Raw genomic sequence first — 18,971 nt, forward strand, 5'->3', positions numbered from 1 at the left:
TGGAAGCCCATGTTACCTGAGCTTGCTCACACTCATTAAAACCCACACATTGGTAACACTAGGTCTACAGCTAACAGTGACTTTGGGGCCTGAGGGTGCTGTTGTCCCCTCACTGCACTGCTCAGAGGCATCACCCAGCACTAGTGTGTGGCTGAAGCTCCAGAGCAGGACAGAGCCATCTCTTGGTGCTGAACACACACATGGAGCATGTTAGCAGGGGCAGCACTGGCTGCAGCAGGAGTGGCTGGAGGGCTTACAGAGCCTGAGCAGCACCTCCCAGGAGTTAAAAGGAGGCAAATTCAGGCCTAGAAAGTGAAAAGTTAGCAAGAGAGAGTATGTGTGAGGAAGGCCTGAAAGGGAACTTGACAGAAACATGCAAAAACATCAAAGCCATCTGCATGTTTGTTGTTGGGTGTTCTGTAACTAATCCACTGCAGAATTCTTGAATCTGGCAGTAGGAATGCTCAGCTACAAGAGATTAACAAAGCTTTGCTGTACTATGCAAATATACCTATTGCTGATTCTTTTTAAGGTAGTGATTGAGGAGGAAAAGGTATTTAAATTTACCCGTCTGTCAGCATTTTAAAAAACAGCTTGTGACAAAAGCCTTTTGTATTTAGCAGGGTTAAGAGAACAGTGGTTGTGCCTAACACTTCTGCTCAAACAAATATTTTGAGAGGAAACTAAAAACCTTAGAACTATGTAACTAGAACAGGACTCCCAAGTACTGCAAGAACACAGTTACATTCAAAACACCACACTGAAAGAAGTGAAGATAAGGATTTGCTTTAGATGTTTATTAATCCAAGGAGATCTTCCATAATAGAAAAAACATAGGCTTTAAATTTCCCAGCTCTTCCTTTAGAGTTGCATTATCCTTGAAAATGGAATGGATAGTGCAAGTTCTAGGAGGAGGATCAGTTTTAAAGTTGACATAAGTGTATCACTGAAATGGATCTATTGCATCACAAAATGCACTATCACCACCAACAACAATGCAAAATTGTTTTGCAATTTATATAAATACATTTCTTGGAGCAAAGGAAAGCAAAGTTCTAGATCCATTCTTAAAAAAAGATGCTCCTTGCTAACCAGTCTAGCGACACATAAAAGCACCCTTGAAGTAAGACTCTATTCCTCACACCAAGGTGAAAGTCTTCCCTTGACTCGTGACTTGAAAAATGTAACTGTTCCAGAGACAATGGCACTAAATCGGTGATTTTCCCCTCAGTTTTATCATCTGCTTTGTACACAAGAGCCTTCTCGCTGCTGCTCTGTCGTCTCTTCTGCCACAAGGCAAAAGTCTCTCATCTCTCCTAAAAGGTTCTGTTAGGTTTTCTGGGATGCATAACAAGATAAGCAGATACCCAACAAGCAGATGTTCAGAAATGATTCACGTCAAACTGGGCGTTTTCCAAGGTCAAGGAATGCACGGGAAAAGGCATGCTGTCATTATGTCTGTCACCTTCTTCTACAAAAATAAAACCTTGTCTAGAGATTATCCTGAGGCCAGAGTACACCTGTACGTGCTCATGAGTTACACATTTACAAAAACAACCCCAACACTTCTGCTGTATGTACTTGGCCAGTCAGCTAAAGAGTCAAAAGTACTACCGTGGTTCTCGTACCACTACTATAATGGATACTCTGATTCAAGGCTTAACTTGTTTCGGCTTTCTCACATTAGGTGCAATATCCATCCTTGTAAGTCCACAATTTGCTTTCAAAAGTATCCCTTTGGTATTTCTGGCTAGGGCAACGTGGCGTTAAAAGAGTCCTGGCTCAGTCTCTCATTAGCACTCTGTGCGCAAGGAAGGCAGAGCAGAGAGGAGTGACCGGGAGAATCCACCAAACCTGCCCAGAGAAGCGCTAGCGGTTGTGCAACAAATGGAAGGTAGAGCATGGTGCTGCTCAGCTCATCAAGGAAACCCCAAACCACCAATTCCTGCTACTATGCTGCTGCAAAAAAAACCACACCACACAAACCAATTTTCTGAAGACTGCATTTTGAGTATCATAATATATATATGTGCATTTCATTTTTACAGATATAAACTCAGTTTATTTTTAACCTGTATTTAAATTTTGGAGGCTTACATTAAATTAAGGTAGCTTGTTTAATATCAATTGTAACAGCAGGTGACATTTTAATATAAAAACAGCCAAAAGAAAAAAAAAACAACCAATAAACATTTGATTTAAAAGACCTGACACCAATGATCTCAAGGCAAGATCAAAAACCTATGGATTTTTGTTTTTAGACGGAAAAAAAAAAGTGTGGGGGGGAGGGCATTTAAGCCAACCCATTCACAGCATCTCCCTGCTGGCTTCTTCAAACAGTGGTTTTGATAGTGGTCCCAGAGGGAACTGTATTTTGCCTCTCCAGCTAAAATACCAGTTACTATAGCAACTTTGAAGGAAGAAAACTGTGGCTTAAAAAAATGAAAGATTGGCAAAACTTCAAATACACTGTCTGGATCAGGCAGACAACAGCACACACTAATGCTGGGAGTGCAAAAAGAGGGGGAATGAAGTGCAAGAGTAGTGCACCTACCTGCACTACCACGTGCTGGAAAAAAAGAGTACTTTGCAAAATTTGGGGAAACATCACAATCATAGCTCATAGCCCAGATTAGCCAAATTAAGTTGTTGTCTTTTTAGAATAGATTGCATATACAGATGTTTCATCCACACTTCAATCGACTCTTAAGAGCAGAATTTCACATCTTATTTACCTGCTTTAGAAAAAGCACTTTTTCCTAAGTGCTTACAGCACACATTTGTACCCAAATTTCACCTTGTACTGTGAGATCTTTAAGAAAAAAGAAAGGACACACAGGGTGTTGCTCTTCTTTTTAGCAGCAATGAAATATCACTAACCCCTTTTTACATAACCGAATTCAAGTCACAACCAGAGGTGACTGCACCACAAAGTCACCAGGTACAAAACTGCTAGTTCATTTTAAATTAATAACTTGAAATTATTTTCCCCCAATACATCCCTTATTTTTTATTTTTATTTTTTTATAAACAGCAAACATTTTGCTATTTTTGTACATAGGCTAGCAGGCTTGTTTCAATATGAAAGTGCTAATTCATTTACAGATTTATCAGTTATGTAGTGCTACATTAAGTGTCCAATATTCTACATATGAACAATCTTGATAAATGGAAATGATGAAGATTAAGTAAGGCTATCCGATTACCTTATCTTATTTACATTAAAAGAATAGACACCCAACAGGAAGGGAGAAACGGGAAATAAACTGGGCAAATATTCATACCGCCACAGGTGTAAAAATTAAGTCTGCCTTCTAGCTTGTACTGTAAATGAGACATTTTAAATAGTCCTGCAGCCTATGCCTATTTTTTTTTCCTCAGAAAAAGAAAAGCTGCCTTCATGACATCCCCTCTTGATTTCCGATTTCCAAAGTGTGTCATTTGAAGCTTTAAATTCAGATTCTTCCTATCTTCAAAAAAACCTCTGGTTTGCTTTCCAGTATTAGGTTGCATGACCAGGTCCCACTTCTGGGGCTTCTGTCCAATCTATTTATTAATTAGTTTAGAGTGAGTTGTAGATAACATGAACCAGTTCTGGAACCACTATTGGGAGGAACACAAGCTCTTCACTACAATCACACAGTAGCAGGAAAAGTGATAATTCAATTCATTCCCGGGGCAGGGCCTCCAAAATTAAATGAAGTTGGCACAACTGGAGCATTGAATTTGTATCCTCCATGCTTTTCAATCATTTTGGATTCTAAAACAAAACAAAAAACAGAAGGAAGATATTTTAGTGCGTGTGTAGGTGGGGAAAAACAGATTAAGCTTCTGTGACTGACCACCCTGAGTCTCTCAGACATAAGGGTTTAACCTGGGGTCACCCAAGAAAATAAGCAGCACCCACAAAGTGGAAATGTGCCAGGCCCCACACAACAGACGGACTTATGTTTTAGTTATTTTCATTCCTCAATATTGTTATAGCTACGTTTAAATTACTTGATTTTTTTAAAAGGCCACACTTCAGCTTTTGGACATGAGTATGTAATTTCCACATTTCAGAACAGGACCTGAATGAATGCTGCACTTTGAAACTTGTAAACAGGTGCCCAGCTCTTTCTGATGAGCATTAATAGACTTTCCAGTCAAATCAATACAGACCGTATGTACAAAAAAAGCAGTAGACAGGTATTAGCTCAATTTCAGTGTTCTTATCTCAATTCAACAATATAAGCAGAAATAGCCACAGAAACACACTTTTTAGTACATATATATTTCCTCCCCATACCCAAGCCGGTAATTTTACAGTTTAGGTTACTAGACTATACAATGTAATTCTGAGATAAAGCTAGCGATATCACTTTTCATTTTCAACCAAACCTTAGGATCTTTAGGCATCTGAAGTCTACGTGTCCCTCACTGTAACTAACACTGATAGTTAAGCTGTCTGGTTTTACTAGCTTCAGGTTTCATCCTTCAAAGATGACTGGGTAGTGTAAGCCTCGCTTTCACAAGCTCTAGTACACAGACAACTGAAAATTAGGTTGGTAAAGAGCAGACAGAAATGCGTATTCCCTTGTATACATTTTTATCTACACATCTCTATCTACCTTTACTATCATCTTGATAATGCAGAGAAAGGTTTATATTATTCCCAGCTCAAGCTAACAATGCTAAAGTGGAAAAGAAGACAGTAATTAAGCTCTTTTTCCTACTTGGAAATAGCCACAATCTCTCGCTTTCTAGGAATACGGGACAGCTCATATTACCTAGAGGATCTGCTTTTTGCCTCTGTTTCATTGGAAACAAGACAGTTGCTATCCAATTCCTACCATTCTATCAATCTGTGTCTGACAAAGGACAGGGGCAAAACATGACCTGGGGAGTATTTCTTTGTTCCCTCCCAGCTCCACAGTGCACAGAAGACAAATCTCTTAGCTTATAGAAATTACTTGTAGCTACATTAACGAGACAATGATATTCCAAATCCTTATAGCAGGACGTTCCCATATGTGGTAGGTAGCCTGAACGGAATATCCTTATGCTCTGATAGTACACAATTTCCTATCAGGATCAAGATGCTGAAACTTCACAATCTGGACGTAACTTGCTCTATGAATAAGCAGCTGAAGAGTTCTGCACCCCTTCTTCCCCCCCCCCACCCAAGTACTATACTATACTACAAGTACTATAAATCCCATCAGTGTGATGTCTAGTGCTTAACAGGGGGCACAGTGAAATTGTATTTTATAATCATTGAAAGTAGATCATGCTGGACACTTAAAAGTTATATGAGGTAATTTAGGCTGTTTTCTGACAATCACTACCTATTAAATGTGCATTCTTACTCCCAATCTTTTCACCAAAAGGTTTCTGAACTTCTGTTTTGAAATATCTTGTCACTGCTCAACAACAACATGCAGGATTTGAGACTGGACTACCACTCAAAATTCAGCCTTCACTTTAGAGAGTGATCTACACTGGCTTACTCTCAAATACCTGGGGAAACTCACAAACAAAAAAAGGAAAAAAAAAAAAAAATCAAGAAAATGGAAGGTCTGCTCACTACCTGTATTTTAAAATCTGTTATTCTTCAATACAGATAAACAAATCTGAAATATTTAATAGGCTTAATGATGTAGCTTTACAGGTGGATTCTACATCCATCATTTGATATTTTCCCACCCACAGAATCATTGTCTATCCCAGCTGAACCAGGTCACATCATCAGCCCCTTAACATGTTTGTTACCATACCTAAAGTTCCTTCACCTCCAGGTAATGAAATAAATTGATTTCAAATCCAAGCATTTACAACAAGTATGCTTTACATTTAATTAAGACAGTTTCATTGTTCCTTACACCTGTGATATGCCATACAGTTTGTGCACGTGACCTGACAATCTTAAGAGATTACAAACTATCTCTGGAGCGTAAACCAACCCTGCTTTGATGAAGACACTATCAGGCTTGAGTTATAGGCATTTTCTGTATTTGTGCTTCTTGAGCACATGAACAGCATCCAAACAGCAAAAGCAGTTATTAACGGTATAAAGGGGGGAAAATACCATGTGCTGCCCGTCTCTGATCTGCCAGAGTTGCTATGTCCTGCAATTGTTTTCTTTGTTCTTCATTAAGACCCTGTGTCAAAGCTTGGTACCACACAGGGTTACGATTCTGAATTGCTGCAAGACAAAGAGAACATAAGCAAAAGGAGAGTGTTCATTAAAATGTTTTGTAACTCAAAGCTCACTACTCACTGCCATTTAAATCAGAGTAATATTCTTTAAGTGTTACATCATACAAGACATCTGAAAGCACTAATAAAACCTCTGACTTCTTCCCTCCCTCTATAAATTCATTCAGGTGTCTCCCCAAGCTGTGAAAGTTTAATGATGCTTCCCCTTTCCAAAGAAGGAACTTCTTCAAAGCACTTATGAGGAAAGCCAGTTTGGATGCTTTCAACAGGTTCTAGTTTCCAACAACGTATGCTAAAGTTATATTTTAACTTGTTAGCCAGGAAAAGAAACAGTTACTTACTCTGAAAAATTGTTTTAAATATCTGATATTCATCAATAGGGTTGTCTTCATCATCAATAATTGTGGAATAGCCTTCCAAAGCAGTCTCTTCAGCATCATCTTCTTCCCAGTCTTCATCATCTCCATCTTCACCTGCCTGTTTTGCTAGTATTTCTAGATATTCTTGACCATCTTCATCAATGTCATCTTCATCACTCCCCAATTCCTCTGAGTTAAATATCATATATAGAAAAAGTTTACCTCAAGAATACTAAGAAAAAATCTTTAGCAAGACGGCTGCTTATGCAAAACAGTCAATGGAACCGATTACAGTATAGTACAGGCTAGAAGGGGAGCTCATTCCACTGCTCTCATAATGCCATGGTCTTTCACCTCCCCAACACTCTTCCCTCACAACACTTGTGCAAGTGGAAGAGTAAAATTTATTTTCATAGAAACATATTCAGAAAAGCATACACACAAGACAGCTTGGAACAGCACTTGAGAAAACTTTAAGCAACGCAATAATCATGCTCCTAAGAAGTAGTTTGACGAAGACACTTTTAAAGGCACATTCAAAAGGGCTGCTGAAAAGAATGCCTGAGAAATATGAAGTGTAACAGTATAAATGACATATGATATACGACTATACGTCTGCTGAGTTAAGAATTCAACAGTAGAGATCAAAACCAAAGTGGGCTTTAAGTAGATGGATGACAACCAACAGACATTCCTGTTGGAAAAAAAAAAAGTCACTGAAAGACACCTGGCTGATGACAGGGAGATAAAAACAGGGAACAAGAATTAGTAGCCTAAGCAGAGCTTAGGGAAAGGTGGAAAAAAAGCAGTAGAGAGAAACTGTAAGTAATTTTGAATTACGTATAAAGAAAATGGCAAAAAGAAGTGAAAGTTTTTGAAATGACTACATGAACAAGAAAGACTACAAAGGCTGATAAGTTCAGGTTATGTTAGTACAGAAAAAAAAATCCTCAAACCTGTCATTTTCATTACACCACTAACACGAGCAGCTCATAAGACAGTTTGTAATACATAGTCCAACCTGTACACTGCATCCTGGAAACTACTTCTCCTGACTTACTCCTCACTCAAATGGGAAACATGCACCACTACTAATTCCTTTCAGCAATGGCAGCATCCACACACAAAAGCTAGCTTGATGTTACTTTGGAGACACCTAGCCTAGGAAGCTAGTAAGAATCAGATATACTAGAAAACTGTTAAAAGATATCCAGTATTCTACCACAGCTTTTCAATTTTGGCCTTAGAAACTCGGCATCTCCATCAGAAACAATGCGAACTACATAGTAACAGTAATGTTTCAGTTTCCATACCTGTCTCCTCATCTTCCTCAGCTTCATCATCGTCATCGCTGTCATTTTCATGCTCTGCATGACAGGCATATGCTCTTTTCAATCCATTAAATAAAAGGATAAAAGCTGGCAAGATTTGGCCAGCAACTTGATTTAAAACCTGTGGTATTTGCTCCAAATCAATAAGAGCACACAAGCCAAGGACACACATCTTTCTGTCATGAAGTCTATGAAACAAAAGAGTAAAAAAATGTTGTTATGGTAATACCATGGGTGTACCACAGAGAATCATCTTCAAATCTGGAAACACTTACCCCAAGAAGCAGTCTACATCATTAAGCCACTGTGTTATGAAGTGATTAGTGACAGGCTCCACATTATTGGGAAAACGAAGATTTTCCAATGTATTTAATAGTAAATGAGGATTGTAATACAAAGCAGCTATGGCAACCTGGAGGCACATGGTTCGCAGTTCACTGGTTTTCACTTCTCTGGTCAATCTCTCTAATGCAGCTTCCACAAACAAGGGTATGCACTGAGGAGTGAGAACCGGTACAGATTTAGCTGTCAAAAATACATTTTGCAGTCCTGCATTTCACACTGGAGTTTAAAAATGGCATAAACCCAGTCTGGCACACATATACAGAAGGCATGAAAAGGGAGTCATTTGTTAAATTGCCAGCAGAAATCATATACATAGACAAAAAGCTAAAGTGATTTATTCTCCTCCAAGCATACAGATTGTGTGATGTCATGCATGGTAGGTCTAAGTCCTGCTTCTGTACCCTTGTGTTTTAAAAATGAAAAATAAGAGGAAGTGCATACACTACAAAGTCCAGAACAAAAAAAATACTTTGTTGTGGATACTGAAACAGAGTAAGTCACGAGACATTACTAACATTTCAAGAAAAGAGCTATTCAAAGGACTGATCTCTTCAGAGATGCTGCACTAAGAAAAAAAATAGGACGATTTTATTTCAAATAAATAAAAAAAAATTTCCAGGGGCTATATCCACAAGTATTCAGAAGAATCAAAAAATGCTATTATACAGTGCTTGTCATGTACACAGCAGAAGCACACAAATTCATCTCTCAAATTCAACCTTCCATATGAGCATAATTTAATCCCTGGTTCCTTTAAGACATTAATTGGAATTCCAAGAACTTAAATTTTCATTTGTATTTATTTCAAGGCTATTAACTTCACAGACTGAATAATTTTCACTAAATATTCACTAGAACTAATGTATAATGTAATTAATTGACTATTAGAACCAAGATTTACTTTTCCAGATTTACAAAAACTCTTTGAGTTTTGCAGAGTCCTAAATTGTGGAGACCAAGCGTGCAAGAACTGAGTAACACTGAAATAAACAGGATTATTAATCACACTACTGAAACCTCTTGAAACAGAACTCATGTCAATACACAATCAATGGTTACTTTAAAAAATCTCCTATTCACAAATTCTAGTTCTAGCAATTGAAGTTGTTACCAACCTGATCGATGCCACGCCCTTTACATTGAAGAATAATTACTTCTAACAGCTTTGCTGCATGACATTCTGCATCCTCTCCAGCAACTCCTGTAAGGACCTGAAAAACAGCAATTACTGTTGATGGCATCCCTTCAAGAAGTATTTGCTTTGAAAAACTGGTATCAACCTACCCACTCTACTATATTGCTAGCGTAAACATCCACCAGTGAAGCAGCAGTGAAGTGCAGCAATGGCTCGGTATCACAACTAGAAACATGTCTGAGAGTAGGAGAAACTAGTCTACATGTACAAATATTCAGCGTCTCTAGGGACAAAAAGCTTACAACAGGAACTGTGTAAGCACCAGCTACTGTGTTACAAAGATTTCTTTCTGTACACAAATAAAAAAAATTTTCTTACACGTTCTTGTAGTGAATTCTAAAAAAATTTATTTACAAATTTGGGATATTCAGTGGGAGACCACACAACACCCAAAACTTCTGTATATAAAGGCTGGCCAAAGTTATTCCCTATTATACTGAAACATCTTCATAGGAACATATGGGTTGGAAGGGACCTTTAAAGATCATCTAGTCCAACCCGTCTGCCAAAGCAGGTCCACCTAGATCAGGTGACACAGGAACGCATCCAGGTGGCTTTTGAAAACCTCCAGACACGGAGACTCCACACCCTCCCCGGGCAGCCTGTGCCAGGGCTCTGCTACCTCAACAGTAAAATAGTTTTTTCTTATGTTTAAACGGAACTTTTTGTGTTCCAGCTTCATCCCATTACCCCTTGTCCTGTTGCTAGATACAATATAAAAAAAGGACGCCCCAACCTCCTGACATCCATCATTTATATACTTGTAAATATTAATGAGATCCCCCCACAATCTCCTCTACTCCAGACTAAACAGGCCCAGGGCCTGCAGGCTTCTCTCATAAGGAAGACGCTCCAGTCCCCTGATCATCTTAGTGGCCCTGTGCTGGACTCTCTCCAGCAGTTCCCGGTCTCTCTTGAGCTGAGGAGCCCAGAACTGGACACAGGACTCCAGATGAGGCCTCAATAGGGCATCTTCAAAAGAACTATTCAGGAACTACCATGGGGCAGGGCTGCCAACTGTTCACCATAGCTCTTATGTGGACCTATGACACAATATCCAGAAATGGAAAACTGCAATCCCCACAGATTACACTTAAGAGATAATAAAACACCAACACCATCTCATAGAGCAGCATTCATTACCTCACATAGGGCTAACATTCTGGAAAGCTTTGTATGCTACATATTCTCTGGCTAAAAAAGCCCAGTTGGCACCTATAACACACAGAAGCCAAGAAGCTAGGTTAAATACAGAAACACTGTCCTAAAGTGACTGGACCAAGTAAGAACTGCATCTTCTCCTAGTTTTCGTCACTGACTTGGCATGAACCTGGGAAAATAACTTCCTATTCCTTCCAATGCCTCTACTCTCCACCCCTGCTCCACTTGTTTTAGCCAATAGATTTAAAGCCCTCAGCATACACATGGTATGTGGTATCCTAGCCCTAGTGAGGCTGCAGATCTCAGACAAAAGAAATAATCTACACTTTGCAATATGTGTACACGTGTTGCGTGCCTGTACGCACAAGCGCATTACACAAAGCATGTGTGCAAGAAAACCTCAGTTGTTTAAACTTCTTTTGGCGTGTATGATTATTTTTCCCTTTTAGCATAAGCATGCATCTGAAATTTGATGCAATCACTTTAAATTTCTCTGCAATAATTTAATTTGTGGAATCACAGAGGATGTTAAATAACGTGCTGCTTTCACAGCAGACATCAAAATTCTTCAGTTTCACAGTTTGCTGTTGTGCAAAGAAGTACCAGTTTAACAGTGCATTACTTCAGAGATCACAGGTTTTGTTATCACAAAGGAAACTACTTACCTTCTTACACATACTGTAGATCATTTCAAGATATTTTGTGTCTGACAGAAGTGTGTCGGTATCAACAGTAACATAATTATGCAAGAGAGGCATCATGTCTGTATTAAAGGAATGACCACAGTTATTGTTTAAATGGGTTTTTTTAGGCAAGCTGTTAAAATCAAGTTAAAAATCTATGTATTAATAAGTTACTTACAATTCTTGCTTAAAGTTTGTCAAGGTAAGTGTACATTCTAGTCACAGATGCCTTAGCAAAACAAGTATGGTTGCAGCAACAGCAAATAAAGTACTTCCAGCATAACTTCACTTTAATGTTCTCATAGCAGTTCAATCAAGATGCAATTCATTGTATGATTGAAATCACATGTATGAAACCACTTGGCTTTCTGATTTATTTGTATTACTTACCAGTAAAATAATCAAAGCCATCCTGCTGAAAGACTTCAAAAACAAGAGGAAGAAGCTGCCACATTTGTGCAGAAACTTGTTGACAGGTCAGACTATGAGCCAAGGAAAAGATCTCTTCATAGAACTCTGAAACAAAGAGAATCTAGGTAAATTTCCCACCAATCCCATATGCTAAAACAGTAATAAGCCAACAAAAGTACAGATACCTAATACATGCTGTTGCAAAACTGTTCCAATGACTTGCAAACAGATGCCTTCCAGCTGCTGGGTAATCTGGGAAAAAAAAAAGAAGAAAAGGATTTATGGTTGCTTTCAATTCCTTGGGAGTTCAAACTAAATATAAAAACATTTAAAACTCAATCTACTTAAAGCAGCGTCTGTTTATACAATATAGTCTTCTAAAAACAATTTCAAATTTCTTAAATTTTAAAGCACTAAATGTGTAAGAACAGCACTCTGCTAAGAGTTTGTGAGAGAGCTTTTAATACAAGGTTTATTTGGAATATTCTTTAACGTTGGAACAACCTCATTAGACAGTATCCTTTAAAACGAAAGCCTGACAGTAACCCTATGCAACAGTCAGTCCTGTTAAAACACAGCAAGCAAGGGCGTATATCAAAGGGATAGGCAACTGAAGTTGCAAGAAGTATTTGCTGTTCCAGAGAACTGTAACTTCAAAAAAAACCAAACAACCTCCCAAACCTAGATTAGGATGTTCATATGGTATGTGGACAATCAGTCTAAAAGCTGGCCTACTGATTCAGTCTTCCTATTTAGTACTTACTAGTCCATGGAATGGCTAATAAAACAGTCATTAATTTGTCCAAGGTACTTAACCTTGCACAGGGACAAAAAAGGGTTGAGTTTCTGGTCTTAGATATGCAGGATTTGAACAGGATTTGAAAGTGACCAGCTAAATACCTTATCTTTTGAGACACTGCTCAACACATACAATTGCATTTCTGAGGACTAAAGTATCATGACACAAACTTCCCATTTGGATAGCAAAAATTCTCTGACAAAAACAAGTACATGCTAAAGCTCCTCAGCAAGCTTTTCAACATCTGAGCAAGCTGAACAGGTCCTTGGTTTACTTCATGGCAGCACTTGGGCATCCAGAATTCATATCATGCTGCTTCCTCATTAAGTCCTCAGAACCTTGAGAGTATAATTTACTACTCAACTCTTTAGTTATTAAAGAACTGTAATGTATTTATGAAGAGATGGTAGCTGACTTGGTCAGGAAGGTTTTTAACCAGCAATAGTACCTTTTGAACAAGCTGTAGTCTGGTCCAAATTTAGTCTGTTCAGTACAACAAAACTTAATAACAAATTTTCATCACACTGGAGAAAATTCTATACTGCAGATTAGGCAGGTAAAAAAAAACCCTTCTTAGCCACAACAGCTGTATTTACAGACATTGATTCTGTTGCAGAAAGCAAACTAAGTCAGCAGATTCAATGTACACAGCTGATTGGAGTTTTATTTGTTTTCTTTGAAGGGCAGACCTCACTCAATCAGATGGGTTTTTGCATCTGAGCTGACAACATTTCCACCTGTTAAAGACAAGTTGCTTCCACCTACTTGAACAAGAACCTCGATCCTTATGGGATACTCTGCCACTACATGTATTGTGTTAGAAATCTTACCCACTCTGTAACAACTTTGTTCCATAATAGGTACCTCACCATTGTCTGTTTTAAGCCATTTGAGGCTGGAAGGACAGTTTTTCAGATAATGTCAAGAACACTGGAGCTACAAAAGACTTCCAGTGTCTTACACAATACATATTAGCTTTAATTTTTACTTACTTCCTTGTGATCTTCAACTACACTGAGAAGTGTATCAATAGTATTTAAGATTCCCATTGCTGTCACTGCTTTGTCATCACTACCCTCCTCATCTGGTCCAGTCTGGATCACCTGGTTAAATGTCATGGCCTGCACATAACAGCAAAATAAACCATAAATAGGGCATTTAACGAGGACATGCTTAGAGATGAAGAACAATTGTGCAGCTCTGGCATTCTACACAGTTTAAGGAGGACTTCTGCCAAGAAAATGTGTATGAATATTAGAAGGCGACGGCTCCATTCAAGAGTTTATTTTCAAGACTGATAAAATTTGAATCTTAAGCCATTTAAGCTGTCATCCTTTACCCATTAATGAACAAACAAGATACAAACGCACTACTTCCCATGTAAACAAATACATTTTCTATGAGTGAGGTTTTGTGACACAACGTTTAATAGGCAGCTGAACTAGACAGGACCACTTCACAGGCATTCCCAGAGAGGACATGCAAACAATTTACTTGTAACTCCAAGGCATGAGCAGGGAAGCACTCAGCCAACCTCTGCTTTTGAAAACATTAGTTCAACTTGCTAGATATGACCATTTAAGCTCCCTGTTTCTCCTGTAGATTCAGTTTTATTTCCACATTACACACAGCATAAAAAAAAAGTTGTGAAAATCATGTTCATTAAAAATCTGCTCTTTCATTTCCCATTTTAAAGCAGGAAACCTAAATCACTTTGTAAAGACTACCAAAAACGTGTGCCAAAATTAATTACTAACACTATTAGGAGAAAACATTGGCAAAGGTTTCTCAAACATTTCTACATTTTTTCTTAGACATTTCAAGTTATGAAGCCATTTTTGAGAAAAAGAAAACAGTCTAAACATGGAAGAAAATTACTTGTATCAATGTGCTTAAGCAGACTGGAGTAACAACAGCTATTGATTCATGGACTGCTATTGTAATTTTAAACTCCAGCCTTTCACACACTCAGTCACCAGAAAGAGCCTTACCAAATGCTGTGTCATTTCTACTGCAATTGGGGTAACTTCTTCGCTATATTCACAGATCATCTTCTGAATCACATTAGTAAGATCATCATTTTCAGTTTCTCTTATAATATGAAGTAAAGCTTGCATTACAGGTCTAATGAATGGAGTAATATATTCTTTAGCTGTAAACCAAGCAGAAATATTTGAATTGCCATTCTTGCAAGACTACTCTATCAAGAAACTCAATATATACTTTATTAATATTTAGCGATTTCTCATTACTATGCCAAAACCACTGTAATCATTATATCAATACTAACATTCTGAGCACTTGATATAGAATTTATGTTTGTTTATATAACCAATATATAAACCAATATAAAGCCTACAAAGATTAAGTTACTTAAAACCCCTACATTTTAACACAAATGAATATATGCCAAGATAGATGTTTTTATGGCTCCTCTATTTCTGAATCTATGATTAAGTGCTGTAAAAATGGATTTATTGTAGCATGAAATTGTGATAACATTATTCATCAAAACAAATTTTCAGCTGGAAAAAGTTACAGAAGCACTTACAAATTACACCTGCAAGTAGTAAACTAATGTAAGAAGAGAACAATTCTCCCTAAGCATCACACTATTAATGTCTATTCCATTAAAGCTTGCTGTAGGCTTTAAGAAAAGAAGGCTAAGGCTACCTTTCTCTTGATTACTGATCAGAACTTGAAGGGCTATTGCAGCTTCCACTTTCACAGGCATTTCCCTATCATCTATCAGACACCTTCTTGTGAGTTCTAAAGCTGTCTGGAGATTCTGGTCACTCTTAAATTTGACTTCACAAAAATAATGAAGAACCCAACATGCCTGAAAAAAAAAGATATTAAACAAATTGAGAGTTACAAAACCTACAACCAGGATTATCAACTACTTTTATACCCACAACCTACACAAACTATTAAATCTGAAGTACAATTGCTGTTGAATAGTCTAAAAGTTTTTTAACAAATGAAACTGTTTGAGAGTGTGGAGGCTGGCCAGTGGGAAGATTGTCTTTCAGACGTCACTAGACCAGTACTATGATCTCAAGTTCATCTTTGGCCACAGGTTTTGTGTGAGCAGTACAGTCTAAATGCAAAACACAAATAGACCATACCACCAGACACAGATGGAAAACTATGCACACAGTCTGCAGCCATTTCAAAACTACACAGTAGCTATCTGTAATCACACAAAGACTCATAGGACACTTATTGCAGAGATCAATATTTATTACAGAAAAGGAGCAGACCGCATTTGTTAGAGGAGACAAAAACAATTCATGAAATCTTCAGTTGGAATGGTTCGTGTATCTTAATAGAAAAATCACACTTTCTTACCCGTGCTCTCATGTAACCCAGCTCACTGCTGAAGAGAGGGAACACATGATTCTGCAACATATATTCCATCTGATCTTTATATATCTTTTTCTGTCAGAATATGAATAGAAACACCATTAAAACTTTATATAAAAATGCATTTATAATCCAGTAAAGAGAGTCACAAATAAGAGCATGAACAATGTCACAAAACCTTCAGAATTTTAACTTCTGCCTTACTTGGGTCTCACGTGGACTTTCATAATTCTCAGTCAAAACACAGCCACTTTTTTGAGTCCTATAGAGACATCTTTTGATTGGCAGTACATTACTGTGCAGCGAAAGCGGTCAGGAAAACTTCAGTGTTGTTCAAATACAAGTCCATGCCTTGCACCATTTTTACTATCATTCTAATTGAGCAAGGATGCAAATTCCACTTAATTTCCTTTCTTCTACACATATCAAAAGACTTCATTAAAACAACAGCCTCTCACTGGATAGATTTTTTTTTCCTTTCCACAAAAAAGGGAATTTAGTTAAGTGTAGCACAAGAAATGGTATAGGTATTCTTACTAGAAGGGAACTTAAATCAATAATTTGAACTCAAACATGACCTAATAAAATTCATGTAATTAAGCTGACACCAAAGCCAAAAGCTTTGAATCAAAGCAGTGATTCCAAAACTTGTAAACTCAAAGAGTTTACATATTTTCATTTCTTCTAAGACACTATATGTAAAAGATATGGAAGGGGAGAGAGAAGATAAACAAAAGAATCAGGTTTGTTATGCTTACTTTTAGCAGAATTTCAGCCAAAGAACCAATCATATGTAAAGCACCATCTTTCTTACGAGGATCAGCATTTGGCTCTGTGAGGATCTGATAACAAAAGCCCATTGTCTTCTGCAAAACCTAGATTACATATATGGTTAGTCAATTTCAATCAGTCATGTCAGGTACCAATCTCAGTGTTCTGAAACACTTAAATCTCTAATAATCTACTCCAAGTTTAAAATTTTGATGTTTTATGCCTCTGTTATAAACACAAAAACATTCTAGATAAATAGATACTAATGGAATTGGCAAAACACAGAAGTTGAAAATAGACCAGTGCAAAAAAAAACCCCCAAACATTTGAGACAAATGATAAATTTTAGTGTACTATGATATGACAGTAGAAAAGTATAACTTCTACAGGAAATTCAGCAAATGCAGGCTATAAATCTAACATAAGTAAAATCCTTGAATAACTTACCTCCTTCCTTTTACTACATGATGTAAACAATAACGTCTGAGCAGCAGTTGTTGGAGAAATGAAGTCTTCAAATACATCTATTAAGTAAACACGTAAGAACTATAAATTTTGGTCCTTTACTACAGTTCATGATCCTAATGCAATCTGTGATTTAATATGAAACAAACAGCAACAACTTTCCCTTTTTATCAGGTGGCCAATTATACTTTCTTACTACATCTATTCCAAGACCAAGCAACACTAACACATGGTTGGAGACTGCCAATAATGTTTCACTTTTATTGATCACTGGCTCTACATGTCTAATTTGTAATTGCACGTATGTCTTCTTTATTGTTAAGATAAAACTTTTGTAAAAGTAGAAGCTGACACAGTAGTCAATTTTTGACACATATGTCATTTGTTGTACAGGCAATAACATATAATTGAGTTCAAAATGCTCAGTTTCTTATAGCTCTGTAGAAAAGGATTATCAGAGCCATGTATAAGACATACACTGTTTACAGGTCTGCCTGCATCCTGAAGGATAACAAACTCCCAAACCCATCAAAATTTGTTGTTCTAGCCACATAGAAATCCTAGTAGAAGGAGGAACTTGCACAGGAAGTCTGTCCCAGCCTGAAAGGACTGTATAAAATTATAGCAAACCCCAAGAACAAAGTAGCAAGCCACAGAAGGTGAAGTTAGACAAGTCTGGAATACTAGGGCTTACAATATTTCATTTATCATCATGGACAATTTGTTCTGGACTGTCCCATGTGTGAAATTAAGAACCTAAGACCTTCAAACACCAGGGCCTGAAGTATCAGCTGTTGTGAAGCATAAACTTTTAATAACATTAAACTTCTGTAATTATTGTTAGCAAGACCTAGACTGTTTGACTTGTTAAAAGACATTTGCTGTAACTGTCAAAATTAGCTACTTTTTCAGCTGCAGGAACACTTGTGTCATTGTCCTATGTTATCTGTCATTTCCACCAGCTTATCCAAAAGTTAACTATATCGAGTTATATTATTTGGATAATACTATTTTTTCTCTTTTCTTTTAAAGATTAAAGACATCTCCATTTTCACAAAAAACCTACAAAAACTCCTGTCTTTGAGTGAAGTTACAGTTTAACATTCTCACCAAATTTCATGCGAATATATTCATATGGATCTTCCTGCCAAAGCTCTTCATCAGCATCTGTATAGCACATCAATGGAAAAATAACATCTTGGATAATTCCCTACAGTTAAAGAAAAAAAAAAAAAAGAAGTTGAAAACAGGCTTGCACTCCTAAATCAGCCTCTACATTCTGTCCTGTACCTCACAGGTTTTGTTCCTCTTGTCCCTGTTTGAATGATAACATTCTAAACCTGTTGGGACATAGTGGATTTTATGTGCCACCTCTATAAAGAAAAGGAATCTCTAAATTTAAGTAGTTAACACCATCTCCAAATTTGTTGTATGGCTGTGTAACAATGGAATGCCCAATATATTAAAGCACAAAGGACCAAGTGCAAAAAAACCCAATTAGGCAGCTTTGCCCATGTATTAAGGTAACCTTCACCAAACAACCTTAAACTTTTTGCAGTAACTTATAACAGAAGTCTCTGAAACTTAACTTTTAGCACCATACAACAGACTCATGTACTACTGAGTTATCTAAATATTAAACCCTGAAAATGGTTTACTTGAATATGAGGCTTCAGATTCTTCCAGGTGACTGCATGTGACACTCCTTGATTGATATAATTCAGCGTTTGCTGCAGGACTCTAGGAGCCATGTACTGCTTTTCCTTGTATTGATACAACACCTTCAGCAACACCTACAAAAATCAAATTTCATCAGTAGCTTACAATGAGCACAGACCATTTCAAACACAAAAATTCTACATTACCTCACAATCCTATGCAACAATT

At 37.3% G+C, this 18,971-nt stretch overlaps 1 protein-coding gene and 1 non-coding gene across 2 annotated transcripts in view; both read right to left on the reverse strand.

The window, feature by feature from the left end:
• Positions 1 to 776: 776 nt before the first annotated feature.
• Positions 777 to 18,971, reverse strand: part of IPO7 (importin 7) — a 37,210-nt gene continuing 19,015 nt past the window's right edge. Inside the window, exons 9-25 of the mRNA XM_061999326.1 lie at positions 18,743 to 18,877; positions 18,195 to 18,294; positions 17,067 to 17,143; positions 16,607 to 16,723; positions 15,834 to 15,923; positions 15,156 to 15,321; positions 14,474 to 14,634; positions 13,475 to 13,603; positions 11,869 to 11,935; positions 11,663 to 11,788; positions 11,255 to 11,352; positions 9,349 to 9,444; positions 8,164 to 8,384; positions 7,871 to 8,076; positions 6,540 to 6,746; positions 6,068 to 6,184; positions 777 to 3,760 (exon numbers count right to left, since the gene is read on the reverse strand). Of these exons, the coding sequence (XP_061855310.1) occupies positions 3,663 to 3,760; positions 6,068 to 6,184; positions 6,540 to 6,746; positions 7,871 to 8,076; positions 8,164 to 8,384; positions 9,349 to 9,444; positions 11,255 to 11,352; positions 11,663 to 11,788; positions 11,869 to 11,935; positions 13,475 to 13,603; positions 14,474 to 14,634; positions 15,156 to 15,321; positions 15,834 to 15,923; positions 16,607 to 16,723; positions 17,067 to 17,143; positions 18,195 to 18,294; positions 18,743 to 18,877 (2,211 nt within the window). The 3' untranslated portion in view covers positions 777 to 3,662. The remainder of the gene's footprint in view (positions 3,761 to 6,067; positions 6,185 to 6,539; positions 6,747 to 7,870; positions 8,077 to 8,163; positions 8,385 to 9,348; positions 9,445 to 11,254; positions 11,353 to 11,662; positions 11,789 to 11,868; positions 11,936 to 13,474; positions 13,604 to 14,473; positions 14,635 to 15,155; positions 15,322 to 15,833; positions 15,924 to 16,606; positions 16,724 to 17,066; positions 17,144 to 18,194; positions 18,295 to 18,742; positions 18,878 to 18,971) is intronic.
• On the reverse strand, positions 15,467 to 15,648 carry LOC133625877 (small nucleolar RNA SNORA23). Its single transcript, XR_009819127.1, has one exon. It is a non-coding gene; the product is annotated as a small nucleolar RNA SNORA23 (small nucleolar RNA).

This window comes from Colius striatus, chromosome 7, assembly GCF_028858725.1.
Source record: "Colius striatus isolate bColStr4 chromosome 7, bColStr4.1.hap1, whole genome shotgun sequence".
Lineage (NCBI taxonomy): Eukaryota > Metazoa > Chordata > Aves > Coliiformes > Coliidae > Colius > Colius striatus.